At 41.6% G+C, this 14,882-nt stretch overlaps 1 protein-coding gene across 1 annotated transcript in view; it reads left to right on the top strand.

The window, feature by feature from the left end:
• Positions 1-512: 512 nt before the first annotated feature.
• LOC135318457 (tropomyosin-1, isoforms 33/34-like) overlaps positions 513-14,882 on the top strand; it is a 59,491-nt gene continuing 45,121 nt past the window's right edge. The window contains exons 1-3 of the mRNA XM_064477379.1: positions 513-568; positions 3,300-3,416; positions 6,156-6,260. Coding sequence (XP_064333449.1) covers positions 566-568; positions 3,300-3,416; positions 6,156-6,260 — 225 coding nt within the window. The 5' untranslated portion in view covers positions 513-565. The remainder of the gene's footprint in view (positions 569-3,299; positions 3,417-6,155; positions 6,261-14,882) is intronic.

The following is a 14,882-nucleotide window of genomic DNA, read 5'->3' as shown; positions in this document are numbered from 1 at the left end:
TGTTCAGCACAATTTTTCAGTTATTCACGGACATATACACACTCATTGTCACATTTTTTCCTCTGTGAGTTATCATAACATTTTGTGTATATTTCCCTGTGCTATACAGTGTAGTCTATTCTACAATTTTGAAATCGCAGTCTATCCCTTCCCACCCTCCACCCCCCTGGTAACCACAAGTCTGTATTCTGTCTGTGAGTCTATTTCTGTCCTTTATTTACGCTTTGTTTTTGTTTGTTTGTTTTTGTTTTTTAGATTCCACATATGAGCGATCTCATATGGTATTTTTCTTTCTCTTTCTGGCTTACTTCACTTAGAATGACATTCTCCAGGAGCATCCATGTTGCTGCAAATGGCATTATGTTGTCGGTTTTTATGGCTGAGTAGTATTCCATTGTATAAATATACCACATCTTCTTTATCCAGTCACCTGTTGATGGACATTTAGGCTGTTTCCATGTTTTGGCTATTGTATATAGTGCTGCTATGAACATTGGGGTGCAGGTGTCATCCTGAAGTAGATTTCCTTCTGGATACAAGCCCAGGAGTGGGATTCCTGGGTCATATGGTAAGTCTATTCCTAGTCTTTTGAGGAATCTCCACACTGTTTTCCATAGTGGCTGCACCAAACTGCATTCCCACCAGCAGTGTAGGAGGGTTCCCCTTTCTCCACAGCCTCTCCAGCATTTGTCATTTGTGGATTTTTGAATGACGGCCATTCTGACTGGTGTGAGGTGATACCTCATTGTAGTTTTGATTTGCATTTCTCTGATAATTAGTGATATTGAGCATTTTTTCATGTGCCTTTTGATCATTTGTATGTCTTCCTTGGAGAATTGCTTGTTTAGGTCTTCTGCCCATTTTTGGATTGGGTTGTTTATTTTTTTCTTATTGAGTCGTATGAGCTGCTTATATATTCTGGAGATCAAGCCTTTGTCGGTTTCACTTGCAAAAATTTTCTCCCATTCTGTAGGTTTTCTTGTTTTATTTCTGGTTTCCTTTGCTGTGCAGAAGCTTGTAAGTTTCATTAGGTCCCATTTGTTTATTCTTGCTTTTATTTCTTCTAGGAGAAAATTTTTGAAATGTATGTCAGATAATGTTTTGCCTATGTTTTCCTCTAGGAGGTTTGTTGTATCTTGTCTTATGTTTAAGTCTTTAATCCATTTTGAGTTGATTTTTGTATATGGTGTAAGGGAGTGTTCTAGCTTCATTGTTTTACATGCTGCTGTCCAGTTTTCCCAGCACCATTTGCTGAAGAGACTGTCTTTATTCCAATGTATATTCTTGCCTCCATAGTACTCAACGGTGAAAAACTCAAAAGCTTCCCACTAAAATCTGGGACAAGACAAGGATGCCCACTATCACCACTCCTATTCAACATAGTCCTGGAAGTCCTAGCCACAGCAGTCAGGCAAGAGAAAGAAATAAAAGGGATCCAAATTGGAAAAGAAGAGGTAAAAGTGTCATTATATGCTGATGACATGCTGCTATATATAGAAAACCCTAAAAGGTCCACACAAAAGCTACTAGAGCTGATTGAAGAATTCAGCAAGGTAGCAGGTTACAAAATTAACGTTCAAAAATCAGTTGCATTTCTTTACACTAACGATAAATCAACAGAAGAAGAAAGTAAAGAAACAACCCCCTTTAAAATAGCACCCAAAGTAATAAAATATCTGGGAATAAATCTAACCAAGGAGGTGAAAGAATTATACACAGAAAACTATAAACCATTGATGAAGGAAATTAAAGAAGACTTTAAAAAATGGAAAGATATTCCACGCTCTTGGATTGGAAGAATCAATATTGTTAAAATGGTCACACTGCCCAAGGCAATCTACAGATTTAATGCAATCCGTATCCAATTACCCAGGACATATTTCACAGAACTATATTTAATTTCTTAATGGATTTTGGAACAGCTCTTTGCTTCCTAGTTAAGTAACCTTTACCATCTCAAATCTGCAAAGGTGTTTGTGTGTGCTTTCCTCCTAGAATCTTCATAATTTTAGCTTTTATGTTTAGGTCTGTGGTAGATCTCAGAATAAAGTTTGCCTAAATGTGAGGAAGGATGCAAAAGTTTTTTGTGTGTTTGTTTTGTTTTTGCATATGAATATCCAGCTGTTCCACTACTATTTGTTAAAAAGATTTGATTTTTCAAATTGGACTGCTCCAGCCTTTTTGTTGAAAATTGCTTGACTGTTTAAATGTGGTCTTTCTGAACTTCATACTATTCCATTTATCCCATTTTCCTATAGATAAGACAGTGCCTACTCCCCTACTGCACTGAATATATGTGATGAGAACAGACATCCTTGACTTCATCCTGGATTTAGAGGAAAAGCATTTAGTCTTTCACCATTAACTGTGGTTTATTTCTTACTGTGGGATCACAGATTTAAAAAAAAAAAAAAAGAGTAACTCTGATTTAGAAGGCAGTTACTTAATTTTATTCATCTTTGTTTCATATGCCCAACATAGTTTTTTGGTGCCTTTTTGTATTTTAAAAATTAATCCGTGAGTGATGACCTGAGTCACTTGGTGTGGTAGTGTTCCTTTTGGTAGCTGGCAACGTACTGTGATAACTGCTCTTAGTTCACCTGTCTGTAACCATCATATTTCAGGATGAATAAACAAACTAAATAACACCCCCGAGAATTTTCCATTTAGGATACTGTTTTGTATATATGTTGTCTCTAGCATTTTAAACTTTTCTGTATGTGTTCATATCTTTTATTTGCTGATCCTTTAAACTCTTTAACACAGACAATGTGAGATTAAAGAAGAGTCAAATCTCTTTATTCCCAATCATGAAATTTGGAAGATACATTGTTAGGGACACAGACAATGCTTATCAAACATGAATAATAAATTTTACTTTAAAAATACATTTAAAATACTCACTTTTGCAATTTCGGAGGTGCATAGGCATGTTAGAGCTGTTTCTAGTTTTCAGTGATCTGGTTGAAGAGAAAAAGCCTTTAGAAACTTTGTGATCTGTAGTGCTTATCCCTGGTTTCTTTCTGAAATAATTAATGTGATGATACAAGTCAGTGATGTGTTTAGCATATTACTTGGGCATTCCTTTAGGAAGAAGCATCTTTTAAAAAGTGGGTTTGAGCTTAGAGGTCTGAGATGGTTCCGTGTGTGTGTCTCTTTGTGTTTGTGTGTCTGGCATGTGAATGGCATCTCTCTCTTCTCCATGGGTAAAGTCTGAAAACCCATAACCCGTTAGTTATGCTTGGTATAAATTACTCCTTTTCTCTACTTTAAAACATTGTATTGATTTTGTTTTCTAGTTCAATTTTGTGGGGAAACTGCTTGGACCAAGAGGAAACTCCTTGAAGAGGCTACAGGAAGAAACAGGTGCTAACATGTCTATCCTGGGCAAAGGATCAATGAGAGATAAAGCAAAGGTATGAACTTTGAATTTGATACTTAACACACACAGGAAGTTACCTGTAACACCCATGGCCACATTTACAAGCACATCTGAACTCTTCCAATAATTTCCTATGATTTTTGCCCTCTGGGACTAATTTATTACACGTTCTGATGTCTCCTCTATAGTTTTTGTTTTTGTTTTTCTTTTTAAAATTTTTTGCCCTTGAACAGCTTTTTAAAAAATTGGAAGTACGGTCATTTACAATGTGTCAATTTCTGGTGTATAGCATAATGTCCCAGTCATGCATGTAGATACAAATACTCTTTTTCATTAAAGATTACTGTAAGGTATTGAATATAATTCCCTGTGTTATACAGAAGAAATTTGTTGTTCATCTATTTTTATCTATAGTAGTTAATATTTGCAAATCTTGAACTCCCACATTTATCCCTTCCCACTCCCTTTCCCACTGTAAAACTGTAAGATTGTTTACAATGTCTGTGAGACTGTTTCTGTTTTGTAGATGAGTTCATTAGTGTCTTCTTTTTCTTTTAGATTCCACATACAAGTGCTATATGATATTTGCCTTTCTCTTTTCTGGCTTACTTCACTTAGAATAACAATCTCCAGATCCATCCATGTTACTGCAAATGGCATTATTTTCTTCTTTTTTATGGCTGAGTAGTACTCCATTGTATAAATATACCACAGCTTCTTTATCCAGTCCTCTGTCAATGGACATTTAGGTTGTTTTCATGTCTTGGCTATCATATATTCTTTAATATTTTTTGTTATATGTTCTTGAGGTATCTCATAGTCTTAGAGTAGAAACTTCACTTTTCATGCTTTTATGCTCTGACTCATTCTCCAAGATTTAAATTAGGCAGGGCTTCCCGAACCCTTGTGATGGGCTAATAAACCTCTTGTCACTTAACCATAAAACAAAACTATTCTATTGAAAAATTCTGTTTCTCTCATTAAACTGTTAGTTCCACAGACCAGAGAAATGTCCTAGTCAGCCTTGCATTCCCAGAGCTTCTGTGTCGGATCTCCATATTTTCTAAAGCAGATAGGTGTATATTTTTTATTCCCATGTAGTTGGACATCTTTTCCTGTTCACAGAGTTTGAAATTGGATTCCATTTTTCCTGTGAGCATGTTAGGTACCAGCATAACTGTTTGAAAATCTAGCAAGAAACAAATTTACTTCTATAAAGTTTCCTTCAGGTTTAATTTATTGACACTACCTATTACTTACAATCGTGTTTCTATATTGATTACTTTTTGGGTGATCCATCCTGTTTGTCTATGCTTAGAGTATGTTCATTGTTTCTTTACAAAGCGAAAGACAGTGAAAACACTGAATAGCAACAACATTAATAAGAATGTATTCCACTATAAAATACACTTTTTAGAATCTAGATAAGACCTTAACTGCCAGGGGTGTTGGACATGCGGCTGAAAGAAAACCACAGATATGGATATGGAAAAAATTCCCTTAGTAAACACTTGATGGCAATAAAAATAAAGCCTTGATAAATTTTGGTTACTTTACTGCTATTTTGCCTCTCTGCCACATGACCTGAGCAGAAAGGAATATTTTATGTGATTTTATTTTTCTAGCAAATAAATAAAACTCATTTGATTCCTCAGTGGACATGTGTATGTGTGCATGTATGTATACAGCCACATAAACGTCTATTCCTGCATTAATTGCAGAAATACTTACTAGACATACTATGTCTCATTTACAATTCTAGTTCACAGTAATGACTATGAGAAAAAAAATGGCCCTGGAGTTTACATTTCAGTGGGAGAGACAGACAATAGCTAAGTGAATGAATAAATGTTGTCCTTTCAGGCATTGATAATTGTCACGGGGGAAATAAAACAGGAAGGGAAAAGAGGTTAATGATGGGAGTAGTTTGGTGTGATGATCACGTGGAGAACTGGGTCATGAGAAGGAGAGTGCAGGCGTGATGGCTCTGAGGGAGAATTCAGCCTGTCTATAGCTGTCTGGGCAACTGGAGGCGGATCTTTCTTTATAACCTTACTTATTCTCATGTGGCTGCCACTCACTTTCCTTGCTCACCTTCATAGCAAAATTCTCTGAGAATTTTATTTGCAGTCAGTTGCCCTCACCCATTCTTTTTCTTATTTTGTTTATTAATAAGGTTGATTCTTGCATACATTTAGTGGCCAATGTATCACTTCTTTTTTAAATTTTTAAAATTTTTATTGATTTGTTTTATTTGGGGGGAGTAATTAGACTTATTTACTTATTTTTAAGTGGAGGTCCTGGAGATTGAACCCAGGACCTTGTGCACTCTGGGCATGCACTCTACCACTGAGCTATACCTCTCCCTATCAGTTCTTTTTAAAATGTCCTATTCTTTCATTTTTTTCCTCTCAATTTTATTGGGATGTAATTGACATACACGCTATAAATTTAAGGTTTACAGCATCCTGATTTGGCTAACATACATCATGAAATGGCTACCATAATAATTTTAGTGAACATCCATCAAATCATACAGACATTAAATAAAAGAAAGAAAAAACACATTCTTTGTGATGAGAATTCTTAGGATCAACACTCTTTACATTCCTCTGTATCACAGAGCAGAGTTACTGCAGTCCTCATGTTGAACATTATGTCCCTAGTACTTATTTATCTTATACCTGGGAGTCTGTACCTTTTGACCACCTTCCTCCAGTATCCCGCCTCCCTCTCCCCACCGCTTGTAACCACAAACCTGATCTCTTTCTAGGTGTTTGTATGTTTTTGGAGTGTAATTGACCTGAAACACTGTGTTAGTTCCTGGTATACAACACAGAGATTCCATGTTTCTGTACACTTCAGAAGGATCACCACAGTAAGTTACCATCTGTCACCATACAGAGTTACTACATAATCACTGATTGTATCTCCCACACTGGGCATCTCATCCCTGTGACTCGTTTATTCTGTACCTGGAAGTTTGACCCTCTTCTTCTCCTGCACCTGTTTCTCTCTTCTTTCCCACCTGCCCTCTGGCAACCACCTGTTTGTTCTCTGCGTCTACGACTCTATTTCTGCTTGTTACGTTTGTTCATTTTTTTTCTTTTTTAGATTCCATATGTAAGTGAAATCATATGGTGTTTGTCTATCTCTATTTCACTTAGCTTAATACCCTTTGTGTCTATCCACGTTGTCACAGATGACAAGATTTCTTTTTTTAATGGTTGAATAATATGACATTATATGTATTTGTATATATACCACATCTTTATCTATCATATATTGATGGACGTTTAGGTTGCTTCCGTATCTTGGTGGTTGTGAATAATGCTGCTGTGAACATTGGGGTACATCTACCTTTTTGAATTAGTGTTTTTGTTTTCTTTATAAGAATACCTAGGAGTGGAATTCCTGGATCATATGGTGGTTCTATTTTTAGTGTTTTGAAGAACCTCCACACTGTTTTCCATAGTGGCTGCACCGATTTCTATTCCCACCAACACTGTTGGAGGGTTCCCTTTCCTCCACATTCTTGTCAGCACCTGTTATGGGTTGTGTGTTTGATGACAACCATTCTGACAGCTGTGAGGTAGTGTCTCATTGTGGTTCTCATTTGCATTATCCCGATGAGTAGTGATGTTGAGCATCTTTTCATGTGCCTCTTTGCTGTCTGTATATCTTCTTTGGAAGAATGTCTCCTTAGGTCCTCTGCCCTTTTTTAAATCACTTTTTAAACACTTACTTGGTTTGTTGTTGTTGTTGTAGAGTTGTATAAGTTCTTTGTACATTTTGGATACTAACCCCTTGTTGGATGTATCGTTTGCATGTATCTTCTCCCATTCACTGGGTGGCCTTTTCATTTTAGTGATCGTATCCTTTCCTGTGCAAAACTTACTAGTTTGATATGGTCCCATTTGTTTATTTCTGGTTTTGTTGCCCTCGCTCAAGGAGACAGATCCAAAAAAACACAGATCCAATAAAAGACCCATGTTAAAGATTGTTCTGCCTGTTTACTTCTATGAGTTTCATGGTTCCAAGTCGTACATTTAAGTCTTTAATGCATTTTGAGTTTATTTTTGCATGTGGTGTGAAAAAGAAGTCCAGCTTGTTTTTTTTGCAGGCAGCCGTCCAGTTTTCCCAACACCATTTATTGAAGAGACTGTCTTTTCTCCATTGTATATACTTTCCTCCTTTTTCATGGATTAATTGACCATGTAAGTTGGGGTTTGTGTTCACTCTCATTCATTCTTTATTGTTATCCTTCTCAGTTCTGGGGACTGGATCCTCCTCCTCTTCCAGACCCCCAAGTCCAGGGCTTAGTCGCCAGACTTGCTTCTTCCCTTTGTGATCTCATACCATCTGTGTGCTCCAGAACCCACAGTGTATATGTCCAGCTCCCCATCTCTCCCTTGGCTTCTAGATTTATGTATTTAACTGCCTGCTCACCATGTCCATGTGGATGTCTAATAGACATTGCAATGCAGTTTGTTCAAACACACGTACAAATACATACATACATATATATATTTATAACACAGGGTCATATATGTATATGAATGATGTACGTATTATTTCTTCAGCTACACGCATGATACTCATACTTGCCTACATGTGAAGTACGTGAACTCATACAGAGAGAGAGAGAGGTTGGAAGAGTGAGAGAGATGCCTTGTTGGCTTTAGGGGCCAGTGGATACACTGTGAGCCGTGTCATCTCAGACTTAAGGGTGCCTTCTCTTTTTGTCTTGTGTTTGTTCAGAGCAAATCTTGTAGAAAGAGGAGATTAAAAACAGCCTGTATTCAATTGAATGCTGCTTGGTAGCTTAAACCATTAGTTATGTTTATTTAAAGTTCTGGAGGTACGTGAGGAGGCCCTTCACAGTGTACGGTACATGGGGCCCTGTTGGTCTTGCCCAGACCTGCACAGTTGGGGGTGCGCCCCTCCTCAGGCAGCCAGCACTCTAGGTCGGGGCCAGCCCTCCCCCAGCACCCAGCCCAGGGCTGCACAAACACAGATGTTTTCTAAGTGAGGGAAGCATTCATTCCTCCATGCATCCTCTGGCTTTGGGATGAGTCGGGGAGAAGGGTTGGGACTTGAGCCTCCATCACCACTTTTTACTGATAGGGTGCTGGCCTTGAAAACCAACCCTGGGTCAGGGTTCATGCCTTGAGGGTGAAGGTCTGCCCTGTATGGTTCTGCAAAGGTGCCCCACAGAGCAAGCCAAGCCTGCTTTCCAGCCCACACTCAGCTGCAAAGCCCTGAGCCTGCTGACGGAAAAGGGCTTTTTTTCTTTACAAGGTTGAATCTGCCTAGAGGAGATCTCTTCTTCTCATTTTCTGCAGGGAAATAAGCTTCTGCTAAGTCAGAAGGGGTGCTTTTTAGGTCTTTCAAACAAAGCTTCCCAAGGTCTTGGGAGGGTAGGAAATGCGGATACCCTGGCTCCAAAATTCTACATTCCTGTTAAGTTCTTGACGTGTTGAAGCTGTAATCCTTTCAAGCATCAGAATATTCTGAGCTAGCGTCTCCATACCTATATTTCCCTTCAACCTCCCCCAAAATCCCAGACAGGAAACTTGACCCAAGTCACTGGTGTGCGTGCCCATTCCCAGTGCTCCCAGGCCTCTCTGTTAGAACCTGCTGCAGCCACACAGGTAGATGGTCCACAGGTATTTTAAGCCCTCACTGTTCCAGGCTCCTGCGTGCCTCCCTGATAAGGTAAATGGAAGTTGCGTGCATAGGGGAGGGGCACTGGCTGCTTTCCTTGAGCCGAGACACAGGTGTCCTGAGTATTTTTTTTTTGATTGAGGTATAGTCATTTTACAGTGTTGTGTCAATTTCCAGTGTAGAGCATAATTTTCAATCATACATGAACATACATATGTTCATTGTCACATACTTTTTCACCATGAGCTACCCCAAGATCTTGTGTATATTTCCTTGTGCTATACAGTATAATCTTGTTTATCTATTCTACATATGCCTGTCAGTATCTACAAATTTCGAACTCCCAGTCTGTCTCTTCCCACCCCTTTCCCCCCGGCAACCACAAGTTTGTATTCTATGTCTATGAGTCAGTTTGTGTTTTGTATTTATGTTCCTTTTTTTTTCTTTTAGATTCCACATATAAGCAATCTCATATGGTATTTTTCTTTCTCTTCCTGGCTTACTTCACTTAGAATGACATTCTCCAGGGACATCCATGTTGCTGCAAATGGCATTATGTTGTCATTTTATGGCTGAGTAGTATTCCATTGTATAAATATACCACTTTTTTATCCAGTCATCGGTCGACGGACATTTAGGCTGTTTCCATGTTTTGGCTATTGTAAATAGTGCTGCTGTGAACACTGGGGAGCAAGTGTCTTTTTGAAGTAGGGGTCCTTCTGGATACAAGCCCAGAAGCAGGTTTCCTGGGTCATATGGTGAGTCTATTCCTAGTCTTTTGAGGAATCTCCATACTGTTTTCCACAGTGGCTGCACCAGACTGCATTCCCACCAGCAGTGTAGGAGGGTTCTTTTTTCTCCACAGCCTCTCCAGCATTTGTCATTCATGGACTTTTGAATGATGGCCATTCTGACTGGTGTGAGGTGATATTTCACTGTAATTTTGATTTGCATTTTTCTGACAATTAGTGATACTGAGCATTTTTTCATGTGCCTATTGATTATTCCTTTGTCTTCAACGGAGAATTGCTTGTTTAGGTCTTCTGCCCGTGTTTGTATTGGGTTGTTTGTTTTATTCTTATTAAGTCATATGAGCTGCTTATATATTCTGGAGCTCAAGCCTTTGTTTCAACTTTGGCAAAAATTTTCTCCCAATCCATACATTGTCGTTTTGTTTTGCTATGGTTTCCTTTGCTGTGCAAAAGCATGTAAGTTCAATTAGGTCCCATTTGTTTATTCTTGCTTTTATTGCTGTTGCTTGGGTAGACTGCCCTAGGTGTCCTGAGTATTCTGATGGAAACTCCCCAGGTAGGGCTATTCAAGGAGGAAGGACAAGCCTGGGCAGCCAAGAACCTGGAATTAGGGGAGGCTGAGCCATGTTAACACTAGGGAAGGGGCGTCTGTTTTTCCTGTGGATTGCCAGTAATCACAAAAATGCTTGATCCACCCTAGATTCAGTAGTGCTGCATTTAAGCATCATAGATTCATCCTTTTCCTTGACGTTCAGAGGGTATGGTTAGTATCATGATACAGCACAGTGATGAGCTTTGAGGCAGCCTGCCAGGTGTGTGGGATTTGAAATAAATCCTAAAGCTGAAGATGTGGGATTTTTTTTTTCCTGCTCTACTTTCAAAGCCATAGGATTTCAAATAGTTTAATAAGATTAAAAGTTACTCCTGTGATGTTAATACACCACTTGACAAGAGGTCTTTGCCAGAGTGGACTGAGTCTCAGCCAACAGATAAGTGAAAATCCAGAATGTTTGCACATAAAGGTAAGGTTCCTTTGCAGCATGGACAGAACCACGAGCAAGGTTTGAAGACGAGGACAGCTTGCTCCAGGGGAAGCCCAGCCTTGGGCCGAAGTGCGCTCCTGAGGGAGGCTGGTGCACGTGCTCTTCTTACTTTGTTCTGGGACTAGTGCCGGGTTGAGTTCTGATGGGGTGCATGCCGTGGGCTTGCTCCAGGGGATCGCAGCCCAGCCCAGCCCCTGTGCCATCCTGGAAACAGTGAGGGGAGGGGGAGCAAAGCAGCATGTGAGCATCACACAGAACAGATTAGGAGAAGAGACTCCAAAGGAGCGAGCAGGGGCGTCTCTGGGCAGTGAGATTGCTGGCCGCTTTTATTTTCTCTGATTTTCTGTGTTTGCCCAGTATTTCTATAATAGACATGACCTGAATTTATAACTATATTGTTTGAATATTCAAAAAGAGATCCATTCAAAGAAAATGAGATGAGGGGAGGGATAAATTAAGAGTCTGAGAGTAATAGATACACACTACTATATATAAAATAGATAAACAATGAGGTCCTGCTGTAGAGCACAGGGAACTATGTTCAGTATTTGCAGTGGCCTATAGTGGAAAAGAATCTGAAAAAGTCTAGACATGTATGTGTGGCTGAATCATCCCGCTGCACACCTGAAACTAACACAGCATTGTAAATCAACTAGGCTTCAATTTAAAAAAAGAAAATGAGGTAAACTTGTGTAAAATGAACCTAAAACAGGGAAGGGAAGGAAGGCAGGAGAAAGAAAAAGAACTCTGGTAGAAGTATTTGGGATGCTGAATCACCGTCCTGGTTTCTCATCTTGTTTTCTCTGAAAACCACACAGTTTATTATCCAATGCTAAAAAGAAGGGAGAAGAAAACATTTATGAGGCATTGACTTAACTGAAAATAAGACTGAAAACAAGACCTCCTTCCTGCGCTCAGGGTGGCTTAGCGAGGAAGTGTGGCACACGTACGCGTGTGTGTGGTCATTAAACTTTGAACTTCTATGTTTGTCCGTGTGCCAGGCACTGTGCTCGGTTCTGTGATTCACAGAGAAGTACATAGAGGTTATTGTCCTGAAAGGGCTGACCATGTAGTAGAAAGAAAAGAAAGTTAAAGTGGTGATGACAGTATAGTCAGCAAGTGTCACAGTAAGGGCAGGACCAGGGTGGCCTGGCAGCACAGAGCGGCACTGAGCTCTGACCTGGGAGGAGTAGGGGTGCTTCATAGGAAGAAGTGATGCCTGAGCTGCATTTTGAAGGATAAGGAACATCTAGCCTGGGCGAGGGGGTGGTGGAGAGCAGTAGCATGTCAGGCTCCAAGGGTGTATAAAGGAAGGAGGCAGGAGAGTGCTGTGGCTTCTGGGAACTGCAAGTCACCCCGTATAGCACAGCCATGTCTGAGATGGGCAGCCCAGAGTGATGAGTTAGAGTGGCCAGGTCGTGAGGGTCATGTGCTGTGCTAAAGCCTTTGAGTTCCACCCCAAGCAATGGGAGGACTTTAAAGAAGGAGAGTGGCATAGACAGATGGGCATTACAGAAAGATTCTTCTAGCAATATTGTGCCCCAGTGAGGCAGACTAATTAAGAGAGGAGACTAAGGCAGTAATCTGTGCAAGAAATGAAGTCTCAAATAAGATAGTAACAGGGGAAATGATGAGAATCAAAGAATACTAAGGATGTTGATTCAAAAGAATTTGATTGATGGGCTGTGGGACGGGGGTTAAGGGAGGAGTCGAGATGGTCCCTCGATTCCTGGCTTGGACAGCTAGGTGGATGATGGTAGTATTCTCTGAGGGGGGAGGAATGTGGAGCTACAGTCGGAGCATGTAGAGTTTATCATGCCCATTGGACACTATATAAAAAACCTGAAAGCAAACTCTAGACTTGGAGCTCAAGAAAGAGATGTAGGCTCAGGAGTTATTGGGGGCCCATCACAAGCAGGTTGCAGCTGAACTTTTTGGTAATGAGATTATGCAGAGGGAGAGAGAAGAAAAGAATGCAGAAGACCATGAGGAACATGAATTTTAAGAGGCAGCCGGAGTAGAGGGAGCCCGCCAAAGAGCGCAAGCTGGGTATGGGGCGCTGGGGCAAAGCCAGGTATGTGTGGGATCTCGGGTCAGGCTCACTGTCTAGTCAGCCGTCCATGGAAGAAAGGGCAAAGAGCGCATGACGAGGGGGAGAAGTGCCCACGCCAGCTGAGTTTGCCTCTAACTAAAATCTCCTTGGGCGTATGTCTGCCAACACTTCATTTCCAGAACATCTGGGAATACAAGTTGCTTTCTGTTTGTTGAACTGGACATACTGCCTCCTCAGACAAAATGACGGTTCTGTTGGTAAAGACCATGAGGAAAGCGATTTGGGGAAGGCAGAGGACAGTGTTGGCCATGTGGGGGGAGCCAAGGGAAGCAGGGCTCCCTGTGGAGGAGGACTGGTCACTCACCGGTTCAACAAAGATTTCAGAGCCCGCTGTGTGTAGGCTACTCCCAGGCTGATGCTTCAAAGAAGTCCAGAAAGGCAGTGAATGAAACTGTGCAGGTAAAGCAACCAGGGTCCACTTGTGAACTTGGGGTGCTTGTAGGAGAGGCTGATTGCTGTGCGTCCAGAAGTGAAGGGGGGAGGATGTGAAGGCAGGGAGTGTACACTAGTCTGGAGGATTTGAATTTGAGTGTAAAGGGAGTGAGACAAGGTTGCAGCCAGAGGAGAGCAGCCACGATGAGGAAGTGGTGTCAGGAGGAAGGGTGTCGGGAAAGAAACGAACATGCTCATGTTCCCAAGGTAGAGTCAGATGAAACAGTTTGACGATCCAGGTCAAACGATAACCAGTGGAGAGAGGACTCCAGGCGGGTGTGTGTTGGAGAAACACAGCATAGCTTAGCTGTGCATCAGAGAGGAGGAGAGAGCCCCAGACCAGAGGGGAGGGTGGGAATCAGTACTCAGTTCACAGTGGGAAAGGCGGCAAATGAAGGGCCTGTCCATCCCTCCGGGAAGCAGGAGGCAAGATGCAGAGATTGTCAGGTAGGAGACTTGAGGAGATAAGTGAAATCTTAAAACAGGCAGTGTCCAGAGAGTAGTCAGGAGCCCTTCTTTGAAAGCGGGCAGCCTTATGCTCACATCCTGGTTCTGCCCCTTAACTGGCCATCTAAATTGGACAAGTTATTTAACCTCTCTGTGCCTGGGTTTTCTCATGTGTGAAATGAGGGTAATAACAGAAGCCTGTTACTTGGGGTTGTTGGGAAAATCAAATGAGTTGGTTAATGTAGTACTTACTACTGTGCCTGGCACAACAAAAGTGCTCCACGTGTATTGACTATAATAATTTTCCTGGCAGGACTAAGAGCAAATGCAGGCTGGGGTCATGTAAACTCCAAGATGTAAGTGGTTGATGGAGCGTCTGAGAGCTCGGCCAAGGAAGCACTGTGTCCTCTAGGACAGAAGGAATCAAGGAAATCCTCAGAGAGGAGAGGCACGTGGTTGATACACAGGGTCATGGAGAGCCCATCTCAGGTAGAACAAACGCTGGGCAGAGGCAAGAGGCTGTGGAAGAGCGCGCTCTCTCTAGACCTGAGAGGGAGCCAGTGAGGCTCTGGGAGCGGTGTGTGTGTGGGAAGGCTCCTCCTGCCTCCAGTGAGGGAGGAATGAGCGGGCGGTGCGGAGCGGTGAGCCCTAGACTTTGCAGGTCCTTGAGTGCTGAGATTCTGCACTGTGGCCACAAGAAGTTTGGAAGCAGAGCCGTGACAGGCTCGGCTCTGCCTTCTGTGCTCCTGCTGGTGAGAGTAGCTGATGAGGATAATGATAGTAATAAGAACAATAGTAATGATGCTACATTTATGGAGTGTGTGCTACATGCCCAGCTCCCTGCAAGGCGCTACGTTTTGGTCACTGCTCACAAGTGCCCTGTGAGAGAGGTCCTGTCACTTTCCCCATTTCTCAGATGAGGAGGCCGAGGCACACAGAGCGAGTCACTGGAGGAGGACACACAGCTGGTGAAGCTGGGCAGTCTGACTCCATCCCCTGCTCCTGTGACCACCACATTGTCACCACCTCTCCCGTGAGGTCGTGGC

Source organism: Camelus dromedarius, chromosome 22 (assembly GCF_036321535.1).
Source record: "Camelus dromedarius isolate mCamDro1 chromosome 22, mCamDro1.pat, whole genome shotgun sequence".
In the NCBI taxonomy this organism is placed as follows: Eukaryota; Metazoa; Chordata; class Mammalia; order Artiodactyla; family Camelidae; genus Camelus; species Camelus dromedarius.
Note: the sequence above shows the minus strand (reverse complement) of the source record. Positions and strands in the feature narration are given on the sequence as shown.